This window comes from Podarcis gaigeae (genome assembly GCF_964106915.1).
Source record: "Podarcis gaigeae genome assembly, chromosome: 7".
Classification (NCBI taxonomy): domain Eukaryota; kingdom Metazoa; phylum Chordata; class Lepidosauria; order Squamata; family Lacertidae; genus Podarcis; species Podarcis gaigeae.
Genome location: NC_139683.1, coordinates 34,246,683 through 34,262,189, shown reverse-complemented (window position 1 = coordinate 34,262,189; position 15,507 = coordinate 34,246,683). Strand labels below are relative to the sequence as shown.

The 15,507-nt window shown below is 40.4% G+C and overlaps 1 protein-coding gene across 2 annotated transcripts in view; it reads left to right on the top strand.

Annotated features, from left to right (window-relative positions):
- LOC310848571 (uncharacterized protein C8orf34 homolog) overlaps positions 1 to 15,507 on the top strand; it is a 92,927-nt gene that overhangs the window by 59,040 nt on the left and 18,380 nt on the right. For both annotated transcript variants that reach the window (XM_083747793.1, XM_083747792.1), the window contains exons 9-10: positions 377 to 462; positions 4,030 to 4,103. In XM_083747793.1, coding sequence (XP_083603919.1) covers positions 377 to 462; positions 4,030 to 4,103 — 160 coding nt within the window. The remainder of the gene's footprint in view (positions 1 to 376; positions 463 to 4,029; positions 4,104 to 15,507) is intronic.

The following is a 15,507-nucleotide window of genomic DNA, read 5'->3' as shown; positions in this document are numbered from 1 at the left end:
TGAGAAGAGGAGGACCCAGAGCCCTTACTAGAGGTATGGAGAGTGCTGCCCCAGCTGCATGCAGGTCCAGTTTGTACCTCAGATGCTTGGATGAAGGGTGGTATATAAATTTAATAAATAAGAGAATAGTATCCACTATAGATACAAGCCAAAGTATCAACAGCCCATGTTGGGCACCATTAGCAGCTGCGTACCTGTAAGGCACTAAATTATCAGCCAGCAGCCTCCAGCCCAGGATCTTTCAACACTTTTGTAAGGGCATCAGCCTTCTAGTGGTGCTTAGCAGTGCAAGCTGGCAGCTGTCCAGTTGTCTTGTGCATTAATCAGTGGAATGTTCCATATAACTTCAAAATTGTTTCCATTTCAATCATCCTAGACTGCAAGGAGATAACTTGGCAGAAAGAACAGAGGATATATCTGTTGCGTCTCAGACTCTCGAGCAAGAAGTGCCACAATCTGTCGGTAAGTTCTTGAAAGAGCTATGCTACCTCGCATGGAATAATCTGAACGACTCAATACATAGTGATAAAAACACATTCGAGAATATCTGCTGGGAAACTTTTTAAGACCAGTTTTGGTGGGAGGTAAATTCCTTTTTCAGTTACCAAATTACAGTAATGTGTGGAAAGAAATTTAGCTCATCAGACCCTGTTCCTTACTATTTAAGTTTGTTTTCTTTGCTCTCACTACTCTTCACACTCCACTCCCTGTTGAGATTAGACTTAACACTGTGTGGAAAACGCTGATGCAACTCTGCTTTTTGAAGACAACAGCACAATGCTGAGGCTTTGCAGAATTAAAGTGCTTATCTCTGCTGTTTGGATAATGATGTATAACTTGGTTAGCAGGCACAATGTGATTACACTCAAAATACCTCTCCTGTGCCAGTTTGTTCTTTATGAATTAGCTAAAAATCCATAACTGGGAAGTGCCAAAGCTCAGTAGGAGCAGACCATCTGCTTTGCATGCAAAAGTTCCAGCTTCAGTCTCTAGCCTCTCCAAGTAGGATTGGAAAAGAACCCTATCTGAAATCCTGATAGCTGCTGATCTGATTCAGTGTAAGGAATATTCCTATAGAGCTCACAACTAAATGAGTGTTATGGGGGATGGGAGTTTCATGAAGTTTAGAATATCTAAACTGGTATTCTGGGGGCTTGTGGGGGAATTGCTGGCATGGGCAAAGGCAAGGCGGGACCCTGGGCAGCTCCCAGTGAACCCTGCTGACTCGCTCCTCACATAGAGGAGGGAGAAAGGTTGTTTTCTGCTGCTCCAGAGAAGCGGACACGGAGCAATGGATCCAAACTACAAGAAAGAAGATTCCACCTAAACATTAGGAAGAACTTCCTGACAGTAAGAGCTGTTCGACAGTGGAATTTGCTGCCAAGGAGTGTGGTGGAGTCTCCTTCTTTGGATGTCTTTAAGCAGAGGCTTGACAACCATATGTCAGGAGTGCTCTGATGGTGTTTCCTGCTTGGCAGGGGGTTGGACTCGATGGCCCTTGTGGTCTCTTCCAACTCTATGATTCTATGATTCTAAGGTTTGGAAGACTAGGCCTCCCTATTTCCAGTTTCAACTGGAGCTGTTCAGATACGTCTCCTTTTGGGCAGAGATGACTTGACCACAGTACTCCATCCTCTGGTAATCCCAGATTGGATTGTTGCAATGAGATGTACATGGAGCTGCCCATAACTCATAAGCTGTGGAATTCTCTTCCCACAAAGGTGCTACTCACTAAGCAGCTTTTAGTTAAGACTGAGGATACATCTCTTTACCATGAGATACGTGTTACCCTGACACTGAGACGTGTGTTTCCAGGAGTCACAATATTCCTATTACTTTAATTGTTTTAAATGTTCTTCATACTGAATTTTAAATTGTTGTAACCTGCCCTGGGACCTGCTGGTGAATGGCAGGGAATTATTATTATTATTATTATTATTATTATTATTATTATTATTATCAATAACAAAAACCATTATGGTGATGTTTCCTCAGCAAAGGATCAGGGTCATCCGAAAACTTAAGAAGGCTCGTGAGGCTTTCCCTTCCAGTGCCTCCTCTCCCCTAGCAGAGCTGTCATGCAATCCTTAAAGAGCCTATAACTTATTCTGAGGTCACATTTTCCTAGATAGCTATGGAACAGGAGAAGTTACAGGGGAGTCTTTGGATGATGGGGAAACACTTCCTCAGGCCCAGATGGTATACAAAGGGGTACAGAGTTAAGTGACTTTTTGGTACAGTGGTACCTCGGGTTACAGACGCTTCGGGTTACAGACGCTTCAGGTTACAGACTCCGCTAACCCAGAAATAGTACCTCGGGTTAAGAACTTTGCTTCAGGATGAAAACAGAAATTGTGCCCCGGCGGTGCGGCAGCAGCAGGAGGCCCCATTGGCTAAAGTGGTGCTTCAGGTTAAGAACAGTTTCAGGTTAAGAACGGACCTCTGGAACGAATTAAGTTCTTAACCCGAGGTACCACTGTACTCTAAATCAGAGTCCACCTTGGAGTAACACTGGACCAAGATATAATGGCCATGATACAGACTTTGTGTCAGGTAGTATGACTATTCAAGGTGTTGTTTCATCTTTCGTAATTTAACATTAAAATTAATGTTGCGTCCAATCAACAAATTTTGGGGTCCAGTATATTATTACCATGTGAACTATGACTTGCAATATATATCTACATAATATATTATGCCAGTAGTTAATACTAGTTATGCAAACATTTGTTGGTCCACGTGTTTAATGTAACACATAGCCAGTGGGTCAGTTTTTAAATTAAAGTTATATGTAGATATATATAAATACTTGCATAATCATTAGTTCTGGATTCCATGGTTTCAGTCTGCTGTTCATAGATTGCTTCATCAGAACATAAGTCAGTACAACAGTATTTTCTGACAATAGCAATTATTTCTGGATTAACAGTGTTATCACTCCTGAGCAAAGCTATTTGCTCATCATGTGGCAAAACAAAGCAAACTGGCCCCAGTTAATAAGGCAATGCATGGATGGCAATATATAGGCTGTGTTAAAATAACTATGCGTGATACAGAAAGGTCTGTAAAATGACTTTCCCACAACGTTTTTTCATTATGAATGAACACTGTGTGCACTGTGATGTGGTGGGATAAGTGTTTATCACATCCTTTAAAAAGTTTTGAAGCCCTAATGTCTTCCATATTGTAGTAAATCTTGCATTCACAATGCTGTTCTGTCGTCTGATATTTTATTGGAAATTTGCCACTTTTCCATGTTGAGCGATGAATGGTTGGTTCATGCAAGTTACAAATATACGCAAAGGTTAGCAAATGCAGATTTTGGGTCAACTGACACAAATCAATGGTATTTGCCCAAATATTAAGCAGCAGTGAGTGAGGGCAGCGGAGCTGCATTTTCCGGAGCGAGGATGATGCTACCAACAACTCAGAGCCCATCCCTTCTCTGTCTGGGTCAATGCATTGTGGCTATTGGGATGGCACTGCTGCCACTTCCAATGCTACTGTAAATTGTTTCTTAGATGAGAAGTCAAGAAATCACTTACACAGCTATGAGGTTATTCAAAGAAGCTTTCATTATCAGAGGAGACTTCTTTGGCAACCCACTTTTAACTAAGCCATGCCAAGCCTAGATCAGCTGGTTCTGAGGTTTATTACAACAGGATACTCTTTATTTTGTGTACTCTTTCCTCCCCTCTCCTCGGCTGCAAAAGGGAGATCAGACCTTTCATTTCCAGTATTAAACAAACCAGAGTTCCTTGTGATATCAGCACTTGGAATCAATGTGGTTGGCTTAGCTTCAGTTGATTGAAACAAGCCAGCTTCAAACCATAATGTACGATACTGGTCTTTTCACTAAACATAAACTAGCCTGAGTTCAAACGTAATGGGGAGCTATGATTAGTTTAAACGCAGAAGCAGATGCTTCTGATCTCATCTCCACAGCTGCAGTTTGTGGTCGGGGAGTGCACAATAATAAAAAATGTTGTTCGTTATTCTTTATTGGTTTCCCCCCATCTTTTAAAACAGCACCAGTGCCTGCAGCAGAAATTTCAATGGAAAGCAGTGATGAATTGGAGAATGTATTCCAAGCAGCAGAGCAGGTAAGAAGAAGGATCCTATATATACTGTCTTCAGTTTTATGAACACAAATTCTGTAAATAAATACAAACAAACCCTCAGTTTTTCTAGATTAACTTGAATACATTTGGCATGAAACTGAAGGGGATACTGGAGGTTTGCGTATCACATTCCCTGAGTGCTGGACTAGAATATAAATCACATTTAACCAATTGGTTGGTTCAAATTTTCAGAGTCAATCAGAATATTCAGCGTGTACAACTGTCAGTGTTTATGTATAAACATGTACTTTTAGTTTTGCAAGAGCTTAGGATTTTTAAAGTTAATTTTTAATATGTAATTTTAAAGATATATTGGCAGAATCAAGACAAAGGTAAGCACTTTAAAATCCTGTAATAGGAGGCATGTTAGGCATCTGCTTTACTCTGCAACTGAAATGAATCCTCCTTAAAAATTCTGAACTGGCTGGATCATTTGCTATATTTTTAATACTATATTGTGATGTAAGTATAGCTCTGATAGTGTTCTCTGTCAAACCAAATCGTATAATCTATTTTTGTTGGCTTGTGCAAGAGTGTGCAGTGGCTTGTTCTCCACAAAAATAGGTACTGTTTTTCATAAGGTGTTTTATTACAACCAAGAAGGCAAGTTTTAATGGCACATCTTGTACGCATTTCAGCCTCCGTTGATTTTCAGAAACTAAATCAAATAAATGTACTGACATTCATTTCTTAAAATGAGTTTATATAACAGCATAACCTCCTCACACTTGTTAACATCACGGAAAAGCTTAAGCACTTGCGAACTTTTATCCATGAACGATGCAACTTCAGTCAAGGTTATTTTGCAATGCAGTGCAAAATTTGAGTCCAAAGCATATTGTTCCGCATCGGTTAAAAAGAAAATGGGGCATTTGTCACTTGTGGAATATATACGATATGCCTCACTCCTGTTGGGATATCCAATTTATGAAACTCCCATGATTTGTCTGTTTTGGCCCACAGTTTCAAAGTTCCATTATTATTTCTTTTTCCGGATGGCACTGTTCCTTCCTTTATACAAACGAAGAGTTTTATCTTCATTGCCTTTTCCTTATTGGCACATAAATAGCTCATTGTCCTTAGGTTTACCAGTTGTACTATTTTTTATGTTTTATTTGTAATTTGGTGCATGTGCTTTTGTTTTCTATATCTGCTTTTAGCTTAGGTGGCTAATGTATAAATAAGGAGGTTATCTGTGAAGTAACCTACTTTAAAACCTTCTCCAAAACATCAAACCAAGTCTTCCCCCCCCCCCCCCAGCATCTTGGGATAAAATTTTTATGTTCTAGCCTTTCATATTTCTTCAGCCGCAGACATTCACATCTGGAAAGAACACACAGTCTCAGCCAAGTGCTGATTTCAGCAGTGCAATGATCCTGTAAATTCTGGAAGTCAGGAGTTGAAGGGGTCATCCTGGGTTTTCAAATAGGCTAGTGGCATCTACAAGACAACATATAATGTGTTTTCCTGTCGTTACAAAGCAATTCAATATCAATTTATCTCTTGATAGTTTTTCTTTTTCCTAAAGTTTCCGTTGTTTTGAATATCATGCCTGCTTGAAACTCAGCTGAGGAAAAATGAAGATTTAGGATGAGGGGAGATGAAAACCGGTTGCGTTTTTTGTGGCTTTGGAGAGGGCAGAGAATGGGACAATCAGAGAAGTGGTGCTAATTGGAAATGTAGTGACTATTTGCAATGGGAAATAAAGAGCAAATATTACATTTCACCAAAACAGACCATTTACCACATACATCTTTTTTAGATGATTCTACCATATAATTTGCCTTTGTATCATGAGGATTTGTAAAGGAAGCTATGGTAAGTGTTCATTGGCTTTGCTGATGCGTCTAAGGCAACCCAAAAAAACTACTGACCTGAAGACTTCTTATTTAGATTCCTGGCCTTCGTTTCCTTACCAAATAGGGGGTGTATATGTAACTTTCTATCTTAAATGTATATAACTCTATTAGTAAAAGGGCCACTCCTCGAATGGTTGGAAATTAGAGAAATGGAAAATAAGAGGGCAAGAAATCCAACAAGTGAAAATCTATAGGTATCTGGGAATCTTATTCCAGAGCAATTTAGGGTGGGCAACCCATCGCACAAATGCCATAAAACAGGCAAAGTGCATCTCATCAGCAGTTGCCCGTTTTCATTATCAGAAAGGTAATCAATTTATTCCTGCGGCAAATCAGATATTTCAAACAAAAGTGCAATCCCAGATATTCTATGGAATCCCGCTATGGGTCCAAGCATATAACAATGATTTAAAAAAGATTCACTCTAGCTTTCTGAGACGTATTCTTGGACTCCCAGCTATGATCAAATATGAAACAATGTGTGCAGAAATAGGCATACACACAATGGAATATTGGGCATGGTCCACCTCAATAAAGTATTGGTTACGCTGCCACTTTCGCTGCCCTCCATCAAGTCTGCTCGCTGATTTGCTCAAAGACTCCTATAAATCAAGATGGTATCAGCACCTCGAAAAAAAGATTGAATCTTTAGGCATCGAGCTGGAGCCCCTGTACAATTCTAGTGAGCAATATATCTCCCATAATATCCTAACTAGACTAAAGGATGTCGAGAGACAAAATATTATGGCAGCTGTAAACAAAATTTGCTCCCCCATATTCTATGAATTAAATATCTTAGGTAGCAGAGCCAATTACGTCACTAAACTAATAATCCCAGCCCAACGTAGGGCTTTTATGCTGGCCCGTTTGAATGTTTTTCCCTCAGCATTTGTCAGGGGAAGATATCAAAACATTCCTAGAAACAAGAGACTCTGCAGATGCTCTATGAATGTCCCGGACACTGTAGAGCATATTCTCCTTCATTGCCCATTGTACAGTACGCTCCGTCAACGCGTGCTGTCCCCTCTTTTGGGTGGTCTGGAACCGCAGCAAGGTGAATGTGTGGGTTTCTACCTATCCGACGTTGACCAAAGGGTAACGGCGGGGGTAGCCGAGTTTTTGGTAGCAGTCCTCCAAGGAGCAGGATAACAAGGAAAACCACTGACTCTATATGTATATATATATATGCATTTAGCAAACTGCTGCCTTTTTATATATATTTCAAGGCTTTTATATGTTATTTTCTCTTTTAAGGTTTTATTTCCATAATGCCTAATAAAGGTTTGATAAAGTAAAGTAAGTAAAAGGGCCACTCTTTATGAAAAGCAGCACTGTATTTGAACCTTTGCTATCTTCAGCAATAACGTAAGATTTTCAGTCTCAGAATTACCAGTTCTTAAAAACAAAAGCATTGCTTCTGTCTGTCTTATTACATGCAGCCATTTGTGTAGGTTTTCCCTGTCCGCATCAGCATGAATCATGGTTTGGGAAGGACTAGCTCAGTATGATTTTGGCGTAAAAATGTGCTGGCATGCTGCCTGCTATACAGAGCAGAAAGCTTGTAATTTCAATTACATGGCATTTCAAGTAGAACGGACCTTAATGTTGGACATAGGGATTAAAAATAGCTGTCAATATTGCAACAAAGCTCCGAGGAGGATTATTATTTTTAGATTACATGAAAAAGGTTGACTCGTTTGCAACATGTGCCTGAAAAAAGCTCATGGAGCAAAAAGATTGAACAGTTGGTGAACTCTAGGAGGAAAATGAATGACGTGAATTATCCTGCATGCAGAGTATTTCATTAGTTGCTTGAAAAGTTATCAGTCTTCTTATATCCTCCTCAGGCAGGATTAATGAGAGAGACAGATTCACAGGAACACGGAAATGTTTAACCATGTTCTGAAGTCTGTGACAAATATTTCCATTTCATCTTGATAGATGAAGATTGTTCAACTGCTTTTTGTCCATTCTTTTTTGACATTGAATCATTTCATACAGTTGATACTGAAACTGGAAAAATGAAAAGTTCAGCCAAATTAATTTATATGTAATTTTGACATGAGCTGATTACTAAATAGCAATCTCCAGATTTTACTGGCGTCAGTATCACTGTACATTTCATCTTGGCTCCTTTTTTAGTTGTTTTCATGAATTGTGATTTTCAGCCTGACATTGGTCATTGCAAGCTTCACATTAGCCTTGTCTGAGAAATGAAAAGCATGCTTATGCACCTCTGAAATGTCATCGGGAGAGAAGTTCTAAGGATAAAATCATCCCCAGAAAGTGCAGAATGTGTTATTTGTTCTCGTATAAGAATTATAAAAAGCACTACGCTGCAAAAACGTTGGAATACCTGTCCCCAAATGGTGCTGTTTTCACATGCTAGAACTCAGTATCTATGCAGTGACTTGTGGTACTTGATTTGGAACAATGTGTGTAAGACCTAACAGATGGCTGTTGCTAATAGTTTTGATAGTCCTGCCCCCAAAGGATTAGTTCTGAATCTAGTTCCGTGTGTCTAGTCAGCCTTCTCAATTGTCCCAGCTGGCATTGCTAACCATATGTTAGCAGGCTAGGCATGTGAATCTCATTCCTGCAGCAATAAACCATAGTTTATTGTTTCAGTGTGAGCTGGAGCAAGCAGAATAGCACCTCCATAATCTCACAGGATTCTACTGTGTTAATGCCAGTCTGTGCCCCATCAATGGTTTGCGTTAGCTTTTATGTACAGTAGTTAAATTACATAAAATATAACTACAGGAAAAATGTAGAAACAGAGCTTAGGCCCTTACACGAATTTTCTGCAGCCTCTTGCTTTAAAACACCTCTGTTTCCAGAAAGCAGGTTAAGCCTTCAAGATTAACAATCACTCACAAAAGATGAGTGCAATGTCACTATTTAAAAGAGTGACTAGCCCAGTGATCAGGTTTTTCCTTGGGATATAGTAACTGTTAAAAGAACCTAGTTGACTATTCTTGAACTAGAAGTTGCTTTCTGGTGAGGAAGTACTGAGTGACAAAACCTCAGTTCTAGAAAACCAGGTGAAGCCAATGGGGCATAGATTAGTGGGAACACAACTTTGTAAGCCAGAACAACTCCATCAGATTCCCCAACTTGGCAGATCCAAGTTTATGTTATGGTCCTGGGGGAATAAGGACTAGTTAACTCAGCTATAGCTAGCATTTTTTACAATAAAGAGCCATTAAAATAAAAGGAAATGTATTGATTGAGGAACAACCTACTTTAGTGAACAAAGCCGGTATCATTCAATTTGCTTTTGGGTATACTAAAACTGAAATCTCTTGTGCTGTTTAATTGAGCACACCTCTGAAAAAAAACCATCAGTCATGCAAATTTTGGCCCTGAGATTTGTCATAGTTTTAATGTGTTTAAATGTGTTTCAGTTTTGTATATTTCCTAAATGGAAGAGCAAAAAATCACTTGTGTATGGTCAGATGCAGTGTTGAAACTAGACACAAGTGATGGTTGATCTTGTTTCTTAATATGCTGATATTCAGGCATGTTTCCTTTTTCCTACCCTCTTACAGTATTTTCCAAAAATGTAAAGAACCAGATAAGTAATGATTGAATTTGGGTCTTTTCTTTCTGTTAATGTTCATGCCAGGAAGAATTTATCTGTAGTAATTTGAGTAAAGACAAAAATAAATATAATGTAAGTGAAAAAATAATGAAGACATGGGGGGAAACTTTTAAACTGACATGTGGCTGACCTCAGCTGCTGGCAGATACATCTTAGATATATTGCTTGAGAACAGTTTTCCACTGCTGCGATAGCTGGGGCCTTGCCTCAGTTCAATCTTAGGTAAGAGTAGCCGAAATCCAGTTCCAAAAGTAACATGGACAAGAACGCTTTAATAATTTCCTTTGTCTGAAAATTGTCATGATTCAGCCAGTCACAGTTTTATTGTGTATAGCCAAAGGTCATTACAATGAAATAAAAATGCCAGTAATATCAAGGTCACAATTAAAAAAGAACTGCCAGTGTGTACTTGATTTTAATATTAACTGTGTTTGACTAAGTCATTGCCTGAGATACAAAAACCACCTTAAAGATGTAGGGCCATACTGCTCTAGTCCAAAGAAAGTGTCCTAGATTTATATATTGGAATTTTATTAACATTTTAAAACAAAATAAAAACATCACAGCAAACTGAATTTCTAGGTAAGTAGTATAAAATTCCACCACCACATCTTGGGTTATTTTGTTGATATGGTGCCGCATATAGGTTGGTCTATATGTTGCTTCACTAACTAAAGCAAATAATAGCAATAATATCAAAGAGAATTATAAACAAGTGAGAAAGGACCCTTTGAAAACACAATATAAACAAGGTCAGAAATGCCCAGGGCCTGAGCAGCTTGGCAGAGTCCACAGATGATGATGATGATGATGATGATGATAACGATAATGATAATAATAATTTATTATTTATACCCTGCCCATCTGGACGGCTTCCAACAGGAGATTAAAAATACATTAAAACATCAGTCATTAAAAATCTTCCCTAAACAGGGCTGCCTTCAGATGTCTTCTAAATGTCAGGTAGTTGTTTATTCCTTTGACATCTGATGGGATTGCGTTCCACAGGACAGGAGCCACTACCGAGAAAGCCCTCTGCCTGGTTTCCTGTAACTTGGCTTCTCACAGTGAGGGAACTGTCAGAAGGCCCTCAGCCAGTACTTGCTTAGTCCTGCTGCCCATCCATTTCCAAGTCCGCAGGCTTATCTGGCAGCAGGAGCCAGAGCTGCAAACCTTCCCAACATATTAAACTTCCCACGCATTTCCAGAATACCTGTTGTAGCATCTCAGTATAATTAAAGCATACTTTGTGGGAAAGATTTCCAAAATTCTGATGTATGGCAAGTACAAGACATCGTGGAAGAAGATGACCCTCAGGCTCCCTTCCAGCTATACAGTTCTGTGATTCTGAGTTTTCCTGTACACCCAGCTATGTTTTGTTTCTCTTGGTTCATCTGCCAATTGTTGGTTTTGGTGTCAGAGCCTCTGGAAAGCAGCAGGGCTGTAGCGATCAATTGGAGCTATGGCCTTTAATTCAAGAAAATAAATGTGATGATCTCTGCACTAAGAAAAACCATGCGTAATATGAGAAGAAGTGCCATTTTGACCCTGCCCTGTATACTTGCCTTGTCAGGGAAGAATGCAATAACCACAACTGGCTACCCAAACAGAACTCATAAGTGTTTCTGTTCAATGTGCATTTATGGCAGCATGATCAAGAGTCATGCTTAATGCTTATATGGCAGCTGGGAAGTCTGTTGACATATTTGTTGTCTCCCCTACTGGGGAGGATTTGTGGATTAAGGGCACTAGGTAAAGCTCAGGTAGGAAGACTGTAGGGTTAATGCTTAAAAAGACATTATGGCTAGTAGCCATTGATGGTCTTGTCCACCATTAAAGGTTTTGTTTTTTCAAACATCAAAACTTTATTGAGAAAGCAGACAAATAACTGTTACCGTTTTTCCTGTTGCTGTGTGTTGTGCTAAATGTCATCAGTCATGCCCAAGCATTCGGAAAACTAATGACAAGCTTGAATAATCTTATCAGCTATGGTATTACAGGCCATATTTATGAGGTAGGAAGCAGAAACATGTGTTTGTTTCACAGAGTACACATATATACATATATAAAAAGGTAAAGGTACCCCTGACCATTAGGTCCAGTCGTGGCCGACTGGGGTTGCGGGGCTCATCTCGCTTTATTGGCCGAGGGAGCTGGTGTACAGCTTCTGGGTCATGTGGCCAGCATGACTAAGCTGCTTCTGGTGAACCAGAGCAGTGCACGGAAACACCCTTTACCTTCCCGCCAGAGCAGTACCTATTTATCTACTTGCAGTTTGATGTGCTTGCAAACTGCTAGGTTGGCAGGAGCAGGGACCGAGCAACAGGAGCTCACCCCGTCGCGGGGATTCGAACCACCGACCTTCTGATCGGCAAGTCCTAGGCTCTGTAGTTTAACCCACAGCGCCACCCGTGTCCCATATATATATATATATACATAAGGCATTAACATATAGCTATCACGTGTGTCTTAAGTGTATGACATATTCATTGAAATCTTTCAAAAACCAGTATCGCTTCATTGATCAGTTCCCCAAGAAGTTTGTTTGACATGTTCCCATCTCTGGAATTTCACCATTTGCAGACGGGACAATATTTCAGAAGAAGGAAACCTAACTGACTACCATCAGTACCGAAGAGTTTCTCCAAGTCATTTAGTGTATTATTTATTCATTGGCTTCAACGTTATTATCAGCAGAGGCTGGAGAACCTCAGTCTGACCGCCAGATGTCACTGTGGAGTCAGTTTTTAAGTGGTCTGGCACCTACTAATGATTGTGCTCTGCCTAGTCTACCTGATCTGTGGGGAAAACTGCTATAATGCAGAGAAGGAAAGTTAAAGAAGCCTTTTATGCTCACAACCAGTGTTTCTAGCTGCACTGACAACTCAGAGGGTGAGCAGATAGGCTTAGAAGCTAGAAGGAGTGACAGAACTTCACAAAGTCCTAGGCTGCTGCATAGCTTTCTAAACCAGTCTTTAGAGAGACTGCTGTCAGTTGCAAGAAGCAGATCCATGCAGTGGCGTAGCAAGGTCAGGTGGTACCCGGAGTGGAAAATTTCTTGTCAACTCCACTCCCCCATTGAAATCTAGTTGGACTCCCAAGAGACTGCGATCTACTCACAGTATACAAAGGCTGCCTGTGATCTACCCATTGTCATTGCCAGGAGTTGTTGGACCAAAGTGGTTGAGTTGTTTTTATGGGAGGGTTGGCCAAAGTTGTTGAGTTTTGTTGAGGATTCCAGGGTTTGGGTCCAGAGTTGAGGGAGCTTTTGCGGGTCGCACCCACCTTGCTTCACCCCTGAATCCATGAGTGACTTGTGTATCTGTTGCGTTTCTGATGTAATGCAGACGTGCATCAGTAGCAGATGGACTTACGATTTCCATATCTCACTGCCGGGATTGTGTGTGAGTCCCACCTTGGATATTGCACAGCAGGTGTGAAAAGCAGACACACATGCCACTTGTGCATCTGCTTCTTACCTCTCTGCCCAAAGCCAGTTCCTAACCTTCAGGGGTTTGAGGGAAGCTGCACCCGCTACCTTTGCTCACACTTTTAGGTTTGAGATGTCACTTGGCTATTTGTTCTAGTTGGGCAAGCGCTGAGAGGGTGCCACAAGGAACAGAATCTGGAAAGTTCTTTGGAACGGGACTCTGCAATGCCCCATCTTAAAACATTTGCACACTGTTTGGGCAGAGTGTAGCCTTTGCAGGAAGGGGCCCCTTCATTCAATGTTGGGGAGCAGTAAGTAGGCACACTAGGGCCACTAAATGTTCTCTGGTCCCCATGGGGACACAGCTTCCAGAGGAGAGTAGCAACAAAGAAATAGGCTGTACCTGTGAGATGCCTGCCTGGTCAGGGTATTGCCTTACAGCAGAATGGATCCAGGGGTGGCTGGTAGGGTGAAGATGCCACTGCTGCTGCCTCCTCATGAACCACTGCGGCTAGGCCAGTGAGTGCAGTGCTGCCAGGATAATGCCACTGCCCCCCTTGTGAGCCGCTGCTGCTAGCAAAACACTTGAAAAGGATAATGTACTCCTTGGTTGTAGGTTTGGATGCTGACACCCAAAATTATTGGACAGAAACCATTGTCTTACTAGTTTCCTGTACCAAGCCAATTGGTTGGGAGTAAAGATGGCACCGCTTTCAGACATGTAGATGGACCCAAATATGTGCCCCACTTCCTCTTAGGGAACACTTTCCCTCACCAGATGTCAGTTGACCTAGATACACATCTGAAATTGTAATGACAACATGTGTTTGCAGATACAAGAATCTAACGAAGTATGTGAAACACACAGGGTTGTACATGTGTGGGTATGTTTTTAGCTTTTCTGTTTACATGATTTCATGATTTGAGGACTGAATGCTAAATGTGGGGACAAAAATAGAGCTTTTCAAAATTAAACCTATTCTGCTTTAGGAATAATAATAATAATAATAATAATAATAATAATAATAATAATATATTATTTATACCCTGCCCATCTGGCTGGGTTTCCCAACAAAATATTAAAATACAGTGGTACCTCGCGTTACATACGCTTCAGGTTACATATGCTTCACGTTACAGACTCCGCTAACCCAGAAATAGTGCTTCAGGTTAAGAACTTTGCTTCAGGTTGAGAACAGAAATCGTGCTCTGGCGGCGTGGCAGCAGCAGGAGGTCCCATTAGCTAAAGTGCTGCTTCAGGTTAAGAACGGTTTCAGGTTAAGTACAGACCTCCAGAACGAATTAAGTACTTAACCAGAGGTACCACTGTACAATAGTCTGTCAAGCAATAAATGCTTCCCTAAACAGGGCTGCCTTCAGATGTCTTCTAAAACTCTGGTAGTTGTTTTTGTCTTTGACCTCTGGTGGGAGGGCCTTCCACAGTGCGGGTGCCACTACTGAGAAGGCCCTCTGTCTGGTTCCCTGTAACTTAGCTTCTCGCAGTGAGGGAACCGCCAGAAGGCCCTCAGCACTGGACCTCAAAGTCAGTTGGAACACTCTCATTCCAAATTCTGCATTAGTAAGGAAATACACCAGATATAATCTCCAGCCGCTTTTATAAAGTTGATTGATGTGATATTTAAATGCAGGCAGATTTTCTTTCCTGTGCTAACGTGGAGCTTCACAGTTTAAATGTTTTTGCATAAACACAGCAGCTTATGTGTTTATGGCTAAACAAAAGGCTTTGGGGTTCTGTAAGAAAAAAAATTGTGGTTTATGTATAGGCATATAATTTCATGGTATCGTGTTCATTTGTTATGAACACATTTCTTAGAAACTCAGAAAATATATTAACAGATCTGTGAACCAAGGTTCAAATTCTTCTTGGCCATGTGACCATGGGGGCTGGTCAGACACTTTTCAGCCAGAACTACCATATAAGATTGTTTTGAGAATAAAATGGATGGGACACCATGTACACTTCCTCAAGATCTTTGAAGAGAGTGAAAGATATGAATGTAATAAATAAAATAAATTGTGCTCTAATGGATAGCTAATTTCTACTTTAATTAACCTACACGCTTGTTGTTTTAACGGTATTCCACATCTGGTCATATGTTTTTTGTTAGCTTCTCTGAATGTAAAAAGAAACTACCAAGTTTACTTCATGGTTTCTCATGAAACAACTTCTAAAAGTTAGCGTCCAAAAAAATATAAGTAATTCTGAGCACTGCAGTGTTCAATAACCAAATGACAGCACAAATGCTTTCGTTGCCAACAGTCCTCCCAAAGTACAGTAAAGGCACCATGACTAGTTCCTTCTGAAAGGAATATTTTATTTTTATATTTTGTTGCAATGATACAACAGCACTAGAAATGCTGTTTTGTCCCCAGAGGTGATGAATTATATAGCTATTGAGGCCAAGTTGATGTTGACTTAAACTAAATGCACTCTCACTGAAGTCAGTGGGATCACAGAGAGTATAAACCATT